The sequence below is a fragment of the Phalaenopsis equestris genome, unplaced genomic scaffold (genome assembly GCF_001263595.1).
Source record: "Phalaenopsis equestris unplaced genomic scaffold, ASM126359v1 Scaffold000002, whole genome shotgun sequence".
NCBI classification, from domain to species: Eukaryota; Viridiplantae; Streptophyta; class Magnoliopsida; order Asparagales; family Orchidaceae; genus Phalaenopsis; species Phalaenopsis equestris.
Genome location: NW_018164444.1, coordinates 38,302,783 through 38,315,213, shown reverse-complemented (window position 1 = coordinate 38,315,213; position 12,431 = coordinate 38,302,783). Strand labels below are relative to the sequence as shown.

At 36.6% G+C, this 12,431-nt stretch overlaps 2 protein-coding genes across 3 annotated transcripts; one reads left to right on the top strand and one right to left on the bottom strand.

The window, feature by feature from the left end:
• Nucleotides 1-1,219: 1,219 nt before the first annotated feature.
• Nucleotides 1,220-2,094, bottom strand: LOC110026068 (pescadillo homolog). Its single transcript, XM_020726854.1, has 2 exons — nt 1,881-2,094; nt 1,220-1,614 (listed from the first exon to the last, which is right to left on the bottom strand). Exons 1-2 carry the CDS (start codon nt 2,037-2,039, stop codon nt 1,330-1,332), a joined length of 444 nt encoding a protein of 147 aa, XP_020582513.1. The 5' UTR covers nt 2,040-2,094; the 3' UTR covers nt 1,220-1,329.
• A 3,250-nt stretch (nt 2,095-5,344) lies between these two features.
• LOC110026057 (4-coumarate--CoA ligase-like 4) lies at nt 5,345-8,339 on the top strand. Of its 2 annotated transcripts, none has more exons than XM_020726842.1 (4): nt 5,345-6,671; nt 7,499-7,644; nt 7,749-7,816; nt 8,003-8,339. In XM_020726842.1, the coding sequence occupies exons 1-4, from the start codon at nt 5,456-5,458 to the stop codon at nt 8,217-8,219; spliced, it is 1,647 nt and encodes a 548-aa protein (XP_020582501.1). In that variant the 5' UTR covers nt 5,345-5,455; the 3' UTR covers nt 8,220-8,339. The 2 variants fall into 2 exon arrangements, with proteins under 2 accessions (XP_020582501.1, XP_020582492.1); XM_020726833.1 differs by having other exon boundaries at nt 7,496-7,644.
• Nucleotides 8,340-12,431: the final 4,092 nt, after the last annotated feature.

The window sequence follows — 12,431 nt, the reverse complement described above, 5'->3', positions numbered from 1 at the left end:
GCGAGCCGACATTCTCGGCCGGCTGGTTCGGTCTAAATTCTACCGGCCTGTTCGCTGCTCGGTCTTCCTGCGCGAGTCCCACCTAGGCCGGCCGGTCGACCTTCGCCGCGCATGCGAGTACCACTGAAATGCGGAGATTGGGACCGCAGTGGGACTCTTGGGTTTTAATATATGGTTTGGGTTTTTAAGGTTTATTTTATTTTATATTTTTTGTAATTTTGTTTTGAAATGTTAAGTTATTGTGTCGAATGCTTTCATATATTAATATAAAACAAAGCAAAATTGAAGTTTAGGAGTTCGATTTGCAAATACATCGGAATTATGTGGTATATATGTAAATTTTCCTAAAGGAGAATGTTAATGTTAGCCAGGCTTAATGATGGCACATGTTGTCAACTGCTATTTAATTTATTATGTGGGTCCAATTATAAAAACTAATACAAAAAGATTCAAATTAAGTATTGTAATAATAATATAATTTTTTTAAAAAAATTAAACTAGTTAAATGTGTAATTTTAAATTTTACCAATTTCAGTAGATATTATTAATTAATAAAATGATTTGAAGAGAATGGATTAAATATTTAGGGGTTAATTTCAATAAACTAATAACCTTTGTATGTAAATGGATTTATAAAGTTATAATTAGTGATTAATATATAAATTATGGTATACTAGTTATAATTTAATTAAATATTTGTAATAATAATATTATCAATTAAATTAGGTAAATTTATAAATTGTATTTTTAACGTATTTAGTGGATATTATTAATTGACTAAAAAGATATCATCAAGCAAATAGGTTATACTCTTGTTTTTAAATGGATTTAAGAAATTCTAATCAATGATGAATATAAACATTATGTTATGTTAATTATAATTTAATTAATGTAATTGAGTTGAATATAATTATTAATTATTAATTATTAATATTAATAATTGTAAAAATAACTCAATTAAATTAGTTTCATTTTATTTAAATTGGGTTAATAATTACTAGATTATAATAATTCGATATTTTATTTCATGTTGATTATGATATTATCAATTCATCTAATATTAATAAAAGATTAATTAATACTAGAAAATATCATGAACATATAAATTCTTTAAATCTAAATAAGTAGCCAAACAATTTATTTGAGTTTAACAATACCAAACACCTATCATACTAAACAATTTTTAAAATTTAATTATAAATAGTTTACTAAACCCGAATTTTATAAAATCTTAGTTATACAAACTTGACTCAAATAAAATTGACATAACATAAATGGATCATTTCCAAGACAATATGGGATTGTAAATGGAACATAATAATCTGGTATTTAAGTCCACTTCTCTATGATCATCTTCAAAAATCCTTTCTTCTCATTTCTTTTTGGTAGCAAAACTTCCATCTTCTCCTCCCACATTGTCTCCTCCATCGTCACCCTCTCGATCTCTACATTCGTGTCTTCTTCCTCTGTCTCCACCTTCTTCACCTCTCGTCCTTTCCAGCTTCCTCCTTTGTGCATTTTCTCGTCGACCACATCGTTCAAATTCAACGTATTGTTATTTGCATTCTTGCCCTCAATCTCCTTTTCCTCTTTTATTTCATCATCCTCATCATTCTATGAAAAACAACTGTTTAGATGTAAATCATAGCCATCCAATTCATTTTCAATGATCAAGATACATTGTTTGAATGTTAATTCACATCATACGGATTTTGATGGCCTAAACATATAACAAATTATATATTTTGTAGCAATACAAATTTATTGAAAAAAATATAATAATTTTACTGTGTATTAAGTATGAAATAAAAATAAATTTAAACATCATTAAACTAAATGATGCTGATTGCTGGATAAAATCAATTATATATTAAGCTCACCGCGCCAGTTTTGAAGGCGGTGAGCAGAACTTCCTGCTTCTGTTTCGGCTGCTTGGTTCCAACCTCATCCTTGCTCTCCTTGAATAGATCCAATGACCCAAGGTCGATGACCTCCCCTTCTCCTTCCTCCACGCACAGAACCTGTTCTCTGGGCGCCATGCTTGCAATTGCCAGATTTGATTGAGCTCAGATAGAGATGGGTGCTCTAATCCTCTGGCTTTATATAGACGTGGAAAAGCCAAATTTTGGAGAAGGAAATTCGGAGAGAAACGAATCATGAAAGTTGAAGGACAAAAAAAAGATAAATTTTTAGAAATATTTACAACATACCACTCAATTTTTATGTATTTACATATCTAACTTTTAAACTTTAATTTTTACATATATGTCATCTTACTTATGTATGAATAGATGTATTTAAACTTTTAAAAGTTAATAAAATAATGATATTTTTGACGTGATGTGAAGGATTTAGGAAGTATAAATATTAAAAGTAAAATATTGGTGTCATATATATATATATATATATATATATATATATATATAATAAAAAAATAAGTGTTATGTATGTTTGTTAAGATAAATGGAGATAAAATATTTCACATTGGAATTACTCAAATGATTCTAATATTTCGGGGCATTATAATGATTATGAAGATAAAGAAAAATTATAAAGACATTATGAGTAAATTTTATTTCAGTAAATTTCATTTATATTTTATCGACACGAGAGATCGACTAAAACATCCTCTAGCACTTAAGATGACTCTAAGTTATAAGCATCAACGTATTGTTGATGTCAAGAAGCTTGCAAGACATGCTAATCAAGACCCTCCAATATTCAGAGCAATAAAAGCGATTCTCATTTTAAAAATATGAAATATTCCAAGCACTTCGCAACAAATTTTTTTTTTTTTTATCACATTCATATATCAATTCATGTCCGTGCAGACAACTAATCACAACAAGCCCTTTGTATTGGGTCACAATCAAAGTAATGATGTATATCGGAACATGATGCTCATCAACCCTTTGTTCTCAACCAACCTCACGTCCATCAGTTAGTTACGCTTTAAAAACTTTTTATTAATAGTAGCCATTAATTAAAGTAAGTTGAAATAAACCAAATCATTAGCAAAACATAATTCCAGTGCTTACCCTAATGTTTCACAAAGCTCAGTGAAAAAATGCATGCTCAATGCAAAAAATAGAATTATAACACTGCAAATATACCAAATAATTTTTATCTATGTAACACTCAAATTTTTAACATCACATCAAATATGTCCCAATTTCAAGCAGCATAGGTTTATGACACTAAATTAATACAAATATAAATATTAAATTTAGGAATTAGATATATAAATACAAGAAAATTGAGTGATATGTATGTAAATTTTCACAACATACATTAAGACATGATGGATTTCATTTCCAAACAAGAAGCGTAGCCCAATATTCTTACAAAAAATATAATATTTTGAGCATATGTTCTTTCATGCATCTGCTTACGAGTGTATATGCAATTGTATGCCTGCATTACATTGGAAGTGAAGAATAGAGTTCCATGGAAGTCTGGGAAGAGGGGCAAGGGATGCCTTCTTGTCGCCTAAGAGCACGCCATGTGGGCCACCATTGTCAAATTCTTTTCCTTGAGGATGCTTCTGCAATTTCAGCCAGGGTCCAATAAGTTAAATTTTAAATTTCAATATATAGTGTAAACTTGTATATATTACGACAGGAATTTTATGTTATGACTGAGCGAACATTGCCTATGTGATCGAATCAGGCTAAAACCTATCGTGTAAGAATTTCAATGCACCGTGATGTAATTTGACTCAGGGTCGTCAACAAGTCTATGGGGCTCAAAGATCAAGTCAACAAATCTCCAGCCTTGATCCTCAGTCTGTCAATCGACATAACAATCCTCGACATTTGCCTTAGGCACACGCTCATAGGTATCTTCTGCTATAAAGTCATGTCCTTTAGGGTCTGTTTGGGGCAGCTGCAACTTATCCAGATAAGCAACTTATCCTGATAATCTCCTAATCATCAGATTATCCTGATAAGCTGGCTAGCTGTTTGATTTGTGCGTTTCGAAAACAATTGATTCTGGATAAATGACAATTTTGCCCTTGTTCTGGATAAGCTGTTTAGCTGTTTGATTTTTGTGTTTCGAAAACAGCTGATTTGCAGAATCAGCTTTTTGTGGATAAAAACTATTCAGACAGATGCAGTGTTGCTGTTTACACTAGAATTTTAACGGTTACACATTTGACAGTTCAGAAAAAAAATCATTTCATAACAATATAGAATCCATTGTTATCAAATAAAGATCAAAATATTCTTATCCAAATTTTCTCCATCATATGCACAACTATGTCAGCTTTCACACACAAATTCTCTTAGATGTGGCCAAAACCTTTAATTTCTTGCAGATGAGGTCCAAAGCTTCATCTCCGCAAAATCATCAAGTCCTTCTAATTTAAGCACAATAAAAAATTTTTACAATTCTTTTCCATCCTCACCAACTCAGACACAAAAATAAATGAATAAATTCCTTCACTAAAACCCCAAGAAAACAAAATTCGACAATGAGAAAACATAATTCATCAATGAATGAGAAATTGATTCTACCAAAAAACCAAAATTTAATTCTACTACGCAGTAACAACGATCAATCGAAGCCCCAGATTCTCTAACCCTCTTAATTTTGTAGATGCAAAATGTATTCTCCATACAAATAATAGATCATAAAACAATAAAATAAACGATCAATGGACTAATAAAAATCATCATAACCAGTTTCAAAGAGACAACTGATGAAGAATCACGAGAGTTTCACTTCCAGTCTTTAATCGGGGAATCATGAAGAATAGGAAGAGTTTCATACCTGAAATAAGCCCAGGGAAGAGCCGAAAACCAATTAGGAAGAAGTCTGTCATTTTTCTCACTCCGCTTTTCGATCCCCTTCTCTGAGGGCTTCGGGTTCTCTTCCTTAAATAGCTTGCGGCCTGAGGAAATTGCTGCCCGTGCTTCGCCCGTTCTTCGATCGTGCAAGAGGAGGAGGAGAAGTGATGGCGAGGGGGGAGCGATTCGTCCGGGAGGAAGGCGAACGAGTGCCTTTTATGTAAATCACTTTAAAAGAAACACGACATTTAATAGAAAGAAACGAACAACAAACTACCTCCAAAACGTTATATTCAAACAGTCACTGTTGTGAATAAGCTCCCTCAAACGCACTTTTAATTTAAAAAATGTCCAAATTTTTATGTTAGTGATGTGAGGAATTTAAATCCAACAGAAATATTTAATTCATTTTTGTTTTATACAGGAAAATTTAAATTTATTTATTTATTTTTATCTTAGATCGACTCGTGTTTCTGCGCCAGTCCATATTTTCGCACGCGCGCATTTAGGATGGCAGATTCCGTGTTCCATTTACCTTAACAATAGAATTCGTTCTCCCCGTCTCCCTCGGCGGCTCCCACTCAATTTCAATTTCACCACCCTCATCCCCATATCAATCTCACACAACCCCCACCCCACCCATTACACCTGAATCCACCCCATCCATGGCTGCCGAACCCAGCTCCTTCATCGACCCACGAAGCGGCTTCTGTCCCTCTACTTCCATCTTCCACAGCAAACGCAAACCCGTCCCCCTCCCCACCTCCCCTCACCTCGACGTCACCACCTTCATATCCTCCCGCAGCCACTCCGGCACCGTTGCCCTAATCGACGCTTCATCCGGCCGCCGCCTCTCCTTCTCCGACCTCTGGCGTTCCGTCGCCTCCCTCTCCTCCTCCCTATCCTCTTCCCTCTCCATCCGCAAGGGCGACGTCGTCCTCCTCCTCTCCCCCAACTCCATCTACTTCCCCATCGTCTCCCTCGCCGTCCTCTCCCTCGGCGCCGTCCTCACCACCACCAATCCCCTAAACACCCCGCAAGAAATCGCCAAGCAGATAGCCGATTCCCGTCCCGTCATCGCCTTCACTATTCGCCCTCTTCTTCCCAAACTCATTTCCCCTTCCCTCCCCATCGTCCTGCTGGAAGATGATTGGAGCTCCGACGATGATTCCCGAATCGTTTTCACCATTCGAGATCTGATTTCATCCGGCCCGGATCGGTTTCATCGTCCCGAGCCGGTGAACCAAGACGACCCCGCTACTCTGCTATACTCGTCTGGAACAACAGGGGCGAGCAAAGGGGTTGTTTCCACTCATCGGAACCTGATCTCCATGGTTCAGATCATCCTCAATCGCTTCAAGCTGGAAGGCGACGGAGCACCGGAGACCTTCATCTGCACGGTGCCGATGTTCCACGTGTACGGCCTGGCGGCGTTCGCCACCGGGCTGTTAGGGTCTGGATCGACGATAGTAATACTCTCGAAGTTCGAATTGGGGGAGATGATGCGAGCGATTAGGGTTTACAGTGCGACCTATTTGCCAATCGTGCCGCCTATTCTAATGGCGATGTTGAATACGGAGAAGGCCTTGCCGGTGGGATCGCTCCGGCGAGTGCTTTCCGGCGGTGCGCCGCTGAGCCGGGAGATGATCGAGGGGTTCAGGGAGAAGTATCCGACGGTGGAGATTTTGCAGGGGTATGGGCTCACGGAATCGACGGGGATCGGAGCGTCGACGGATTCGGCGGAGGAGAGCCGGAGGTACGGGACGGCGGGGTTGCTGTCGCCGAACACGGAGGCGAGGATCGTCGAACCGGAGACCGGGAAATCGTTGCCGGTGAACCGGACCGGCGAGCTTTGGCTGCGCGGACCATATATCATGAGGGGTAGGTAGATATTTCTTATTTCTGCTCGATTGTGTCCAATTATTATACGTAGCAATTTTTATTTAAATGTTAAGGTGCTCTAGTTTAATATATAAATTAGTAACCAAAGGGTTAATATATTTTTCATCCTATAATTTATCAATTGACTGCATCCACAGCACCCACGCGACAAAATAATTACATTCTCATTACTCAAAATTTTGATATTTATAAACATAGCATGCACTTGGGATTGTCAAAAACAGCTCGTTGTTCGCAAACAGTTCATGTCGGTTCTTTAATAGGTTCGAGTTTTGATTCGTTCGCTAAGTTAATGAGCAGAACACAAACAAAGATTTGTTCATTCATGTTCGGCTAATTTTGACTTGAAATAATTATATATATATATATATAGGGTTTAGGCGATATGTTCATTCGTGTTCACTTGATTAGGGTTGTCAAAATGACTCTTAAACAACTCTTGTTCGACTCGCAAAGCAAACGGGCCGAAGACGAATAATTTTTTTTGTTCGAAATATAAATGAGCCGAACACCAACAGTTGTATTTTTTAATCTGAAGAACACTAGCTAAGTTTTGGCCCACTCATTTCGGCTCATTTACACCTCTTTATGTATGTGATATTTTTGAACTATCAAACTGATATACTTATGTGTGCCACGATCAAACTAATAAGAATTTGAGAAAAATGAAATATATGGGTTGATGTTTTACCATATATTTTGAAGAATAATAATGAATTTTAAAATATAAATAATTCTATATTGAATTTTCACATAAATGATATTAAAAAAATCAATTAATTAGTAATTGGAAAATTAAACGGCAGGCTATTTCAAGAACCCTAAGGAAACGCGATCAACTCTGGATTCGGAGGGGTGGCTGAGGACTGGCGATCTCTGCTACATCGACGACGATGGCTATCTCTTCGTTGTTGATCGCCTCAAGGAATTGATCAAATATAAGGGATATCAGGTTGGCTCCATCTGGCCCGTCCATCTTATTATCACAATTTAATTTGATTTTTTTAAAATATTCTCCACCGTCTGATCACGGCCTTTCATATGGATTTATCCCAGGTACCCCCTGCCGAGTTGGAGGCGCTCCTGCTTACTCACCCGGAGATTACGGATGCCGCCGTGATTCCGTAAATATTTACTTATTTATCAACTTACTCCAAATTTTTTGGGGGAAATTTTTTATCAGAAATTAATAAGATTTCTTTTTTTAAATTTAAAAATTGATAGAAACTTTCAAGATCTATTGTATTATAATTTATAAATAAAGTAGTTTAGTGCTTAATTATGAAAAATATTAAATTGGTAATTTGCAGGTTCCCGGATAAGGAAGCGGGGCAATACCCCATGGCGTATATAGTGAGGAAGGCGGGGAGCGGGCTGTCGGAGGCGGCGGTGATGGAGTTCGTCGGAAAGCAGGTGGCGCCGTACAAGAAAATCCGGCGCGTGGCTTTTGTTACAGAGATCCCGAAGAACCCCTCTGGGAAAATTCTGCGGAAGGATCTCATAAAGCTTGCCACTTCCAAGCTCTAGACGGTTGTGCGGACGTTTCTTATGTCGTGTCAGGTGTGAAATATGGTAGAACATTATGAGTGATTTCGTGGGAATGTATTAAATTTTTAATTAATTAAAATTTTAGTATCCGTTTGATTCGAAAGGGTTTGAAAGTGGATAATAAAAATGGTAAAAATATTGCATTGGAATTGTACACTCAAATACGATTATGTGAAATTTTTCGCTAAAAATTTACTCACGCTAAACAGAGTATACCTATAGAAATGATTGAATTGAGCCTATATGCTGAAATGGTTGAACTTATCATCCTCACGTTCCCCAAGAAGACGATGCGGGTCAGCTATGCGGGGGCAACAATTCTATAAAATCATCATGATGGATGAAGGTGTCTGTCAATCGCTAATTAAAGATGCTGCCCAACACGGGGGACAGTTCCTTTCATCCATATAATAGGGTCACTGAGGGTGGTTGTCAGACTGTCAATATCTGATATTACCCAAAAATAATTAAAATCTACGACATGAAATTTTCATCAAGATATCAAGAAAGTCAATCTTGCATAATCATGTATACCATTTAAATTTTTCTATAAGAAGTTTTTTCTCTGGTACATAAGAATGCGGAAGAGACAGAGAGAGAGAGAGAGAGAGAGAGAGAGAGAGAGAGAGAGAGAGAGTGAGAGAGAGGACCCTGTCCTAATACTCTTTTCCCCTCTAAGAAATTCTCTATTGAAGACTCTAAACTCATCTCTCTCTCTCTCTCTCTCCTATCTAGAATCCTGTAACGAAAGGAACCTTCAAGAAGTCACCCTCTTCCAGCCTCTGATTTATTGGAAAAGTGAGAATTAATATATTTCATAAGATCCCTCCCAAAAGGAATCTCATCCATCTCTCCCTCTCTCATTTTCTCTTTAATACCAAGTCTTTTATTATATTGTATGTACTCACAAACGATGTGGGACCTCACAACCTAAAAAGATTCAATAGAAATTAATTAATAATCCTTTTGTTTTGGCAAGGAGAAAATTAATGAAAATTTTGTTTTATAGTTTTACCCGTGAGAAATAATGTATTCATTTTTGTTATAACTATATAAATAATACTAAAAAATAAAAAAGGGGAAAAGAAATGTTGAATCGGCATAAGGATCAGCTATTGTGTTGGTTCGATTATTAGTCTAGAGGTGGGGGGCAAGCTAGGGCATTTATGTGGTCCATTTACTTATAGCCCTTACTTAGAACGAGTAAACAAGTGGGAGGAACTCATAATCGAGAAGTGGTCTCATGTGTGACGTCTCCATCGTGTCGAGCACTAGTGAGGGGAAAGACAAGCAGGAGGAAGTAGGTCACCTTCATGCTGTTCTCATGAGAGGAAGAAGAGAATCACAGTGTTGTGCGTGCAATTAGGGCTTTCGAGCCAAGCGAAGAAGAAGAAGGAGAAGTCCCAGAAAAAAAAAAAAAATATTTCGATGGCTTACTTGATTTGAGCCGCAATCGAAGATGTCGTGTTGTGCCCTAACCAAGGAAGGAAGAAGAAGAAGAGGGAAGATACGATTTGTTGTGACTCTGTCGAGAAGAGGAAAGTGTCGGGTCGGGACTCAAAGTGGAGGAAGGAGTTGAAGTCGTGCGCTGCTCTTAAGTTGGGCCGAGACCGAAGAAGGAAGGAGGAGAGAGCTCGAGTTTGCGTGGTCGAGCAAAGACCAAATTGTTGAGAATTTTAGGGCAAAGAAAATCAAGAATTGACGCAAATCCAGAAATATACATAGAGATTTAATGAGATTCAGCAAAGATAGCTACGTCATCGGAAGTAGAACGGCGACTTTTTCTTCAATTTTAGAAAAAAAAAGAGTACATAATACCCCTTAGGGTTACAATATACATAAATATATAGCCATTGAGTACAATATGTAATCACAAAATTACCTATGTACCGTACCGCGAGGGTGTTGCTCCTGCACCCCAAACCTACATAACGTAACTCCTCTGATTGGACATATGCTTTTGCTTCACTCCACTCGCGTGCTCCTCTACGCTCGCTCCACTTCACTAGCTCGCTCCATTCCGCTCCAGCATCTGTCATTTATTTGAAATATGAGCCATACCTAACACAAAATCAGGAGAGGAAACAAAGGAGTAGACCTCGCACTCGTAAGGTTTGGGCTACAAGTTACAATGAGTTTTTTTAAAGTTCTTTTAATTGATTAATTTTTTATATATATAAGTTTATCATAGTTAAATAATTTATAATTAAATGTTCATGTAGTTAACACTATTAGGAGTGAGAGAGGGGAGGAGAAATTTGTACTATTCTTAGTAGAGCCCATTAGAAGTGGAAGGGAATGCTCGTGTGGCTGCGTGCATGCAACTGTTGATCGATTTAAGCTTTATTAAAGGCATTGGTATGGTTTTGATTAATATGGTATAGGTCAAATTTTGTAATTATTAGTAATTTGTATTAATATTAATATTATAATTCAAAACAGGGATTTTAGGAAGTTTAATTCAAAGATTGGGCCTTTGGATTGTGGATTTAAGGAGCAATCAAGAGATAAATTCAGGTAATTATTTATAATTTTATTTATATACATATATTAATAGCATATGATAGATATTAGTTTTATGAGTGCAATTGAGGAGAATGTTTGATTCAATGATATATATTTAAGGTGTTGGGTACTTAATTTATAGTTGGTTGTCCAAAGAAATAAACTGAAAGGGTAGAATATTTAAGAAATCTTTTAAAATAAACATGAGTGAAGACTTTCTTTTATGTGTTAAATTAATATTTTAGTAAATGAATAATTGCTTTATGAAATGGTTTATATTAAGTTTTTTTGTTATGCCTTGCATATTAAATTTTAAATGATTTTAAATTTATATGAAATGAATAATAAATGTTTAAGTCCTCATAATTACTCCATGTGATACTGATAGAGCATGCGACGTATCCGTGCTTGTTAAAAAAAATGGTAAATGTGTGCATTTGAGAGCAATTTTGAGGGTAACTTAGAGTATATTTTTAAGAGTGCATTCAAACACATTTTTTAGGGTACCTTCAAGTACGACGGTAATTCTGTTATGACTTTTAAAAATGTTAAAAATGGTAAATACTTAAAGTGAAATAAGAATGAATAAAGTTAAAATGTTGATGTAATGATCTGAATTTTCTTTCAATCATTCATGAATAACATAACATACGAATTTAATGCATATTTGATAATAATTACTCGCTTAGTTTTGCTTAAGATTGCAATTAATATTTTTTTTTTCAGTAGAAGGAAAATTTTAGGTTGATATGTCTGGCAGAAGAAATTTTGTTTACAGAAAGAGGGCTACAACTTATAGATATTAATTATGAAATCTTTGAAGTTTCTATTTTTTTTCATTTATTTACTGTTCAGTACTAGGTGTGATTTTTAGATTATAATGATGCTTTTGGATGTTTAATTTTACTGTACTTTGTGGATCATTTTTCTTTTATATATTGAAAGTTTATAAAACATTTTTTTGGAAATGTAAAATGAGATGTTAATATCGTCTGATCAGGGTGTTTGCATCAATTTTTGGATGTCATAGGTGTAGGGCGTCCACCTGTGATCGACGAAAATTTGTTATCGCGCGTCATGCACGAAGTTGGCCCGAATTGACCAAATCACCAGCGAAGTTATACAGATGGCCCCGAACGACGAAACAGACCACCTGAGTGCGTCCGGAATGTCGATTTCACTTACGGGGGATGTTCACTTCGCTACGGCTTCGCCGGCGGGGTAAAAATGTGTGAATTATCGTTTTGGGCACAATCGTCGAAAAAGTGACCCAAACGACCCCGAATGACGAAACGGACTGCGCGGTCACGTCCAGAACGTCAATTTTACCTAAGGGAGACGTTCATTTTATCGCGATGACGTATTCGACAAAAAGATGCGGAGAGATAATAATAATAATATTATTATTATTATTATTATTAAAAAAGATTTTTTTTTTTTTTTTTAAGCTGCTGCGTAACTCTCCTCCCTCTCTCCTCTATTCTCTCTCTAGCAAAAAAAAAATTAATTAATTAAAAAAGAAAATAAAAAAACAGTTACGCTCCTCTTCCTTCCCCCCTCCCGCTGGATCGCGATCCATCGCGAGACCCGGCTCCGAGACCCGGCTCCAAGGCCTCCTCGCCATACTCCTCCCGCTCCTCTCATCCGTCGCAGGCGAAACTCGGCGCCGCCGTTTCCCGCCTCCCT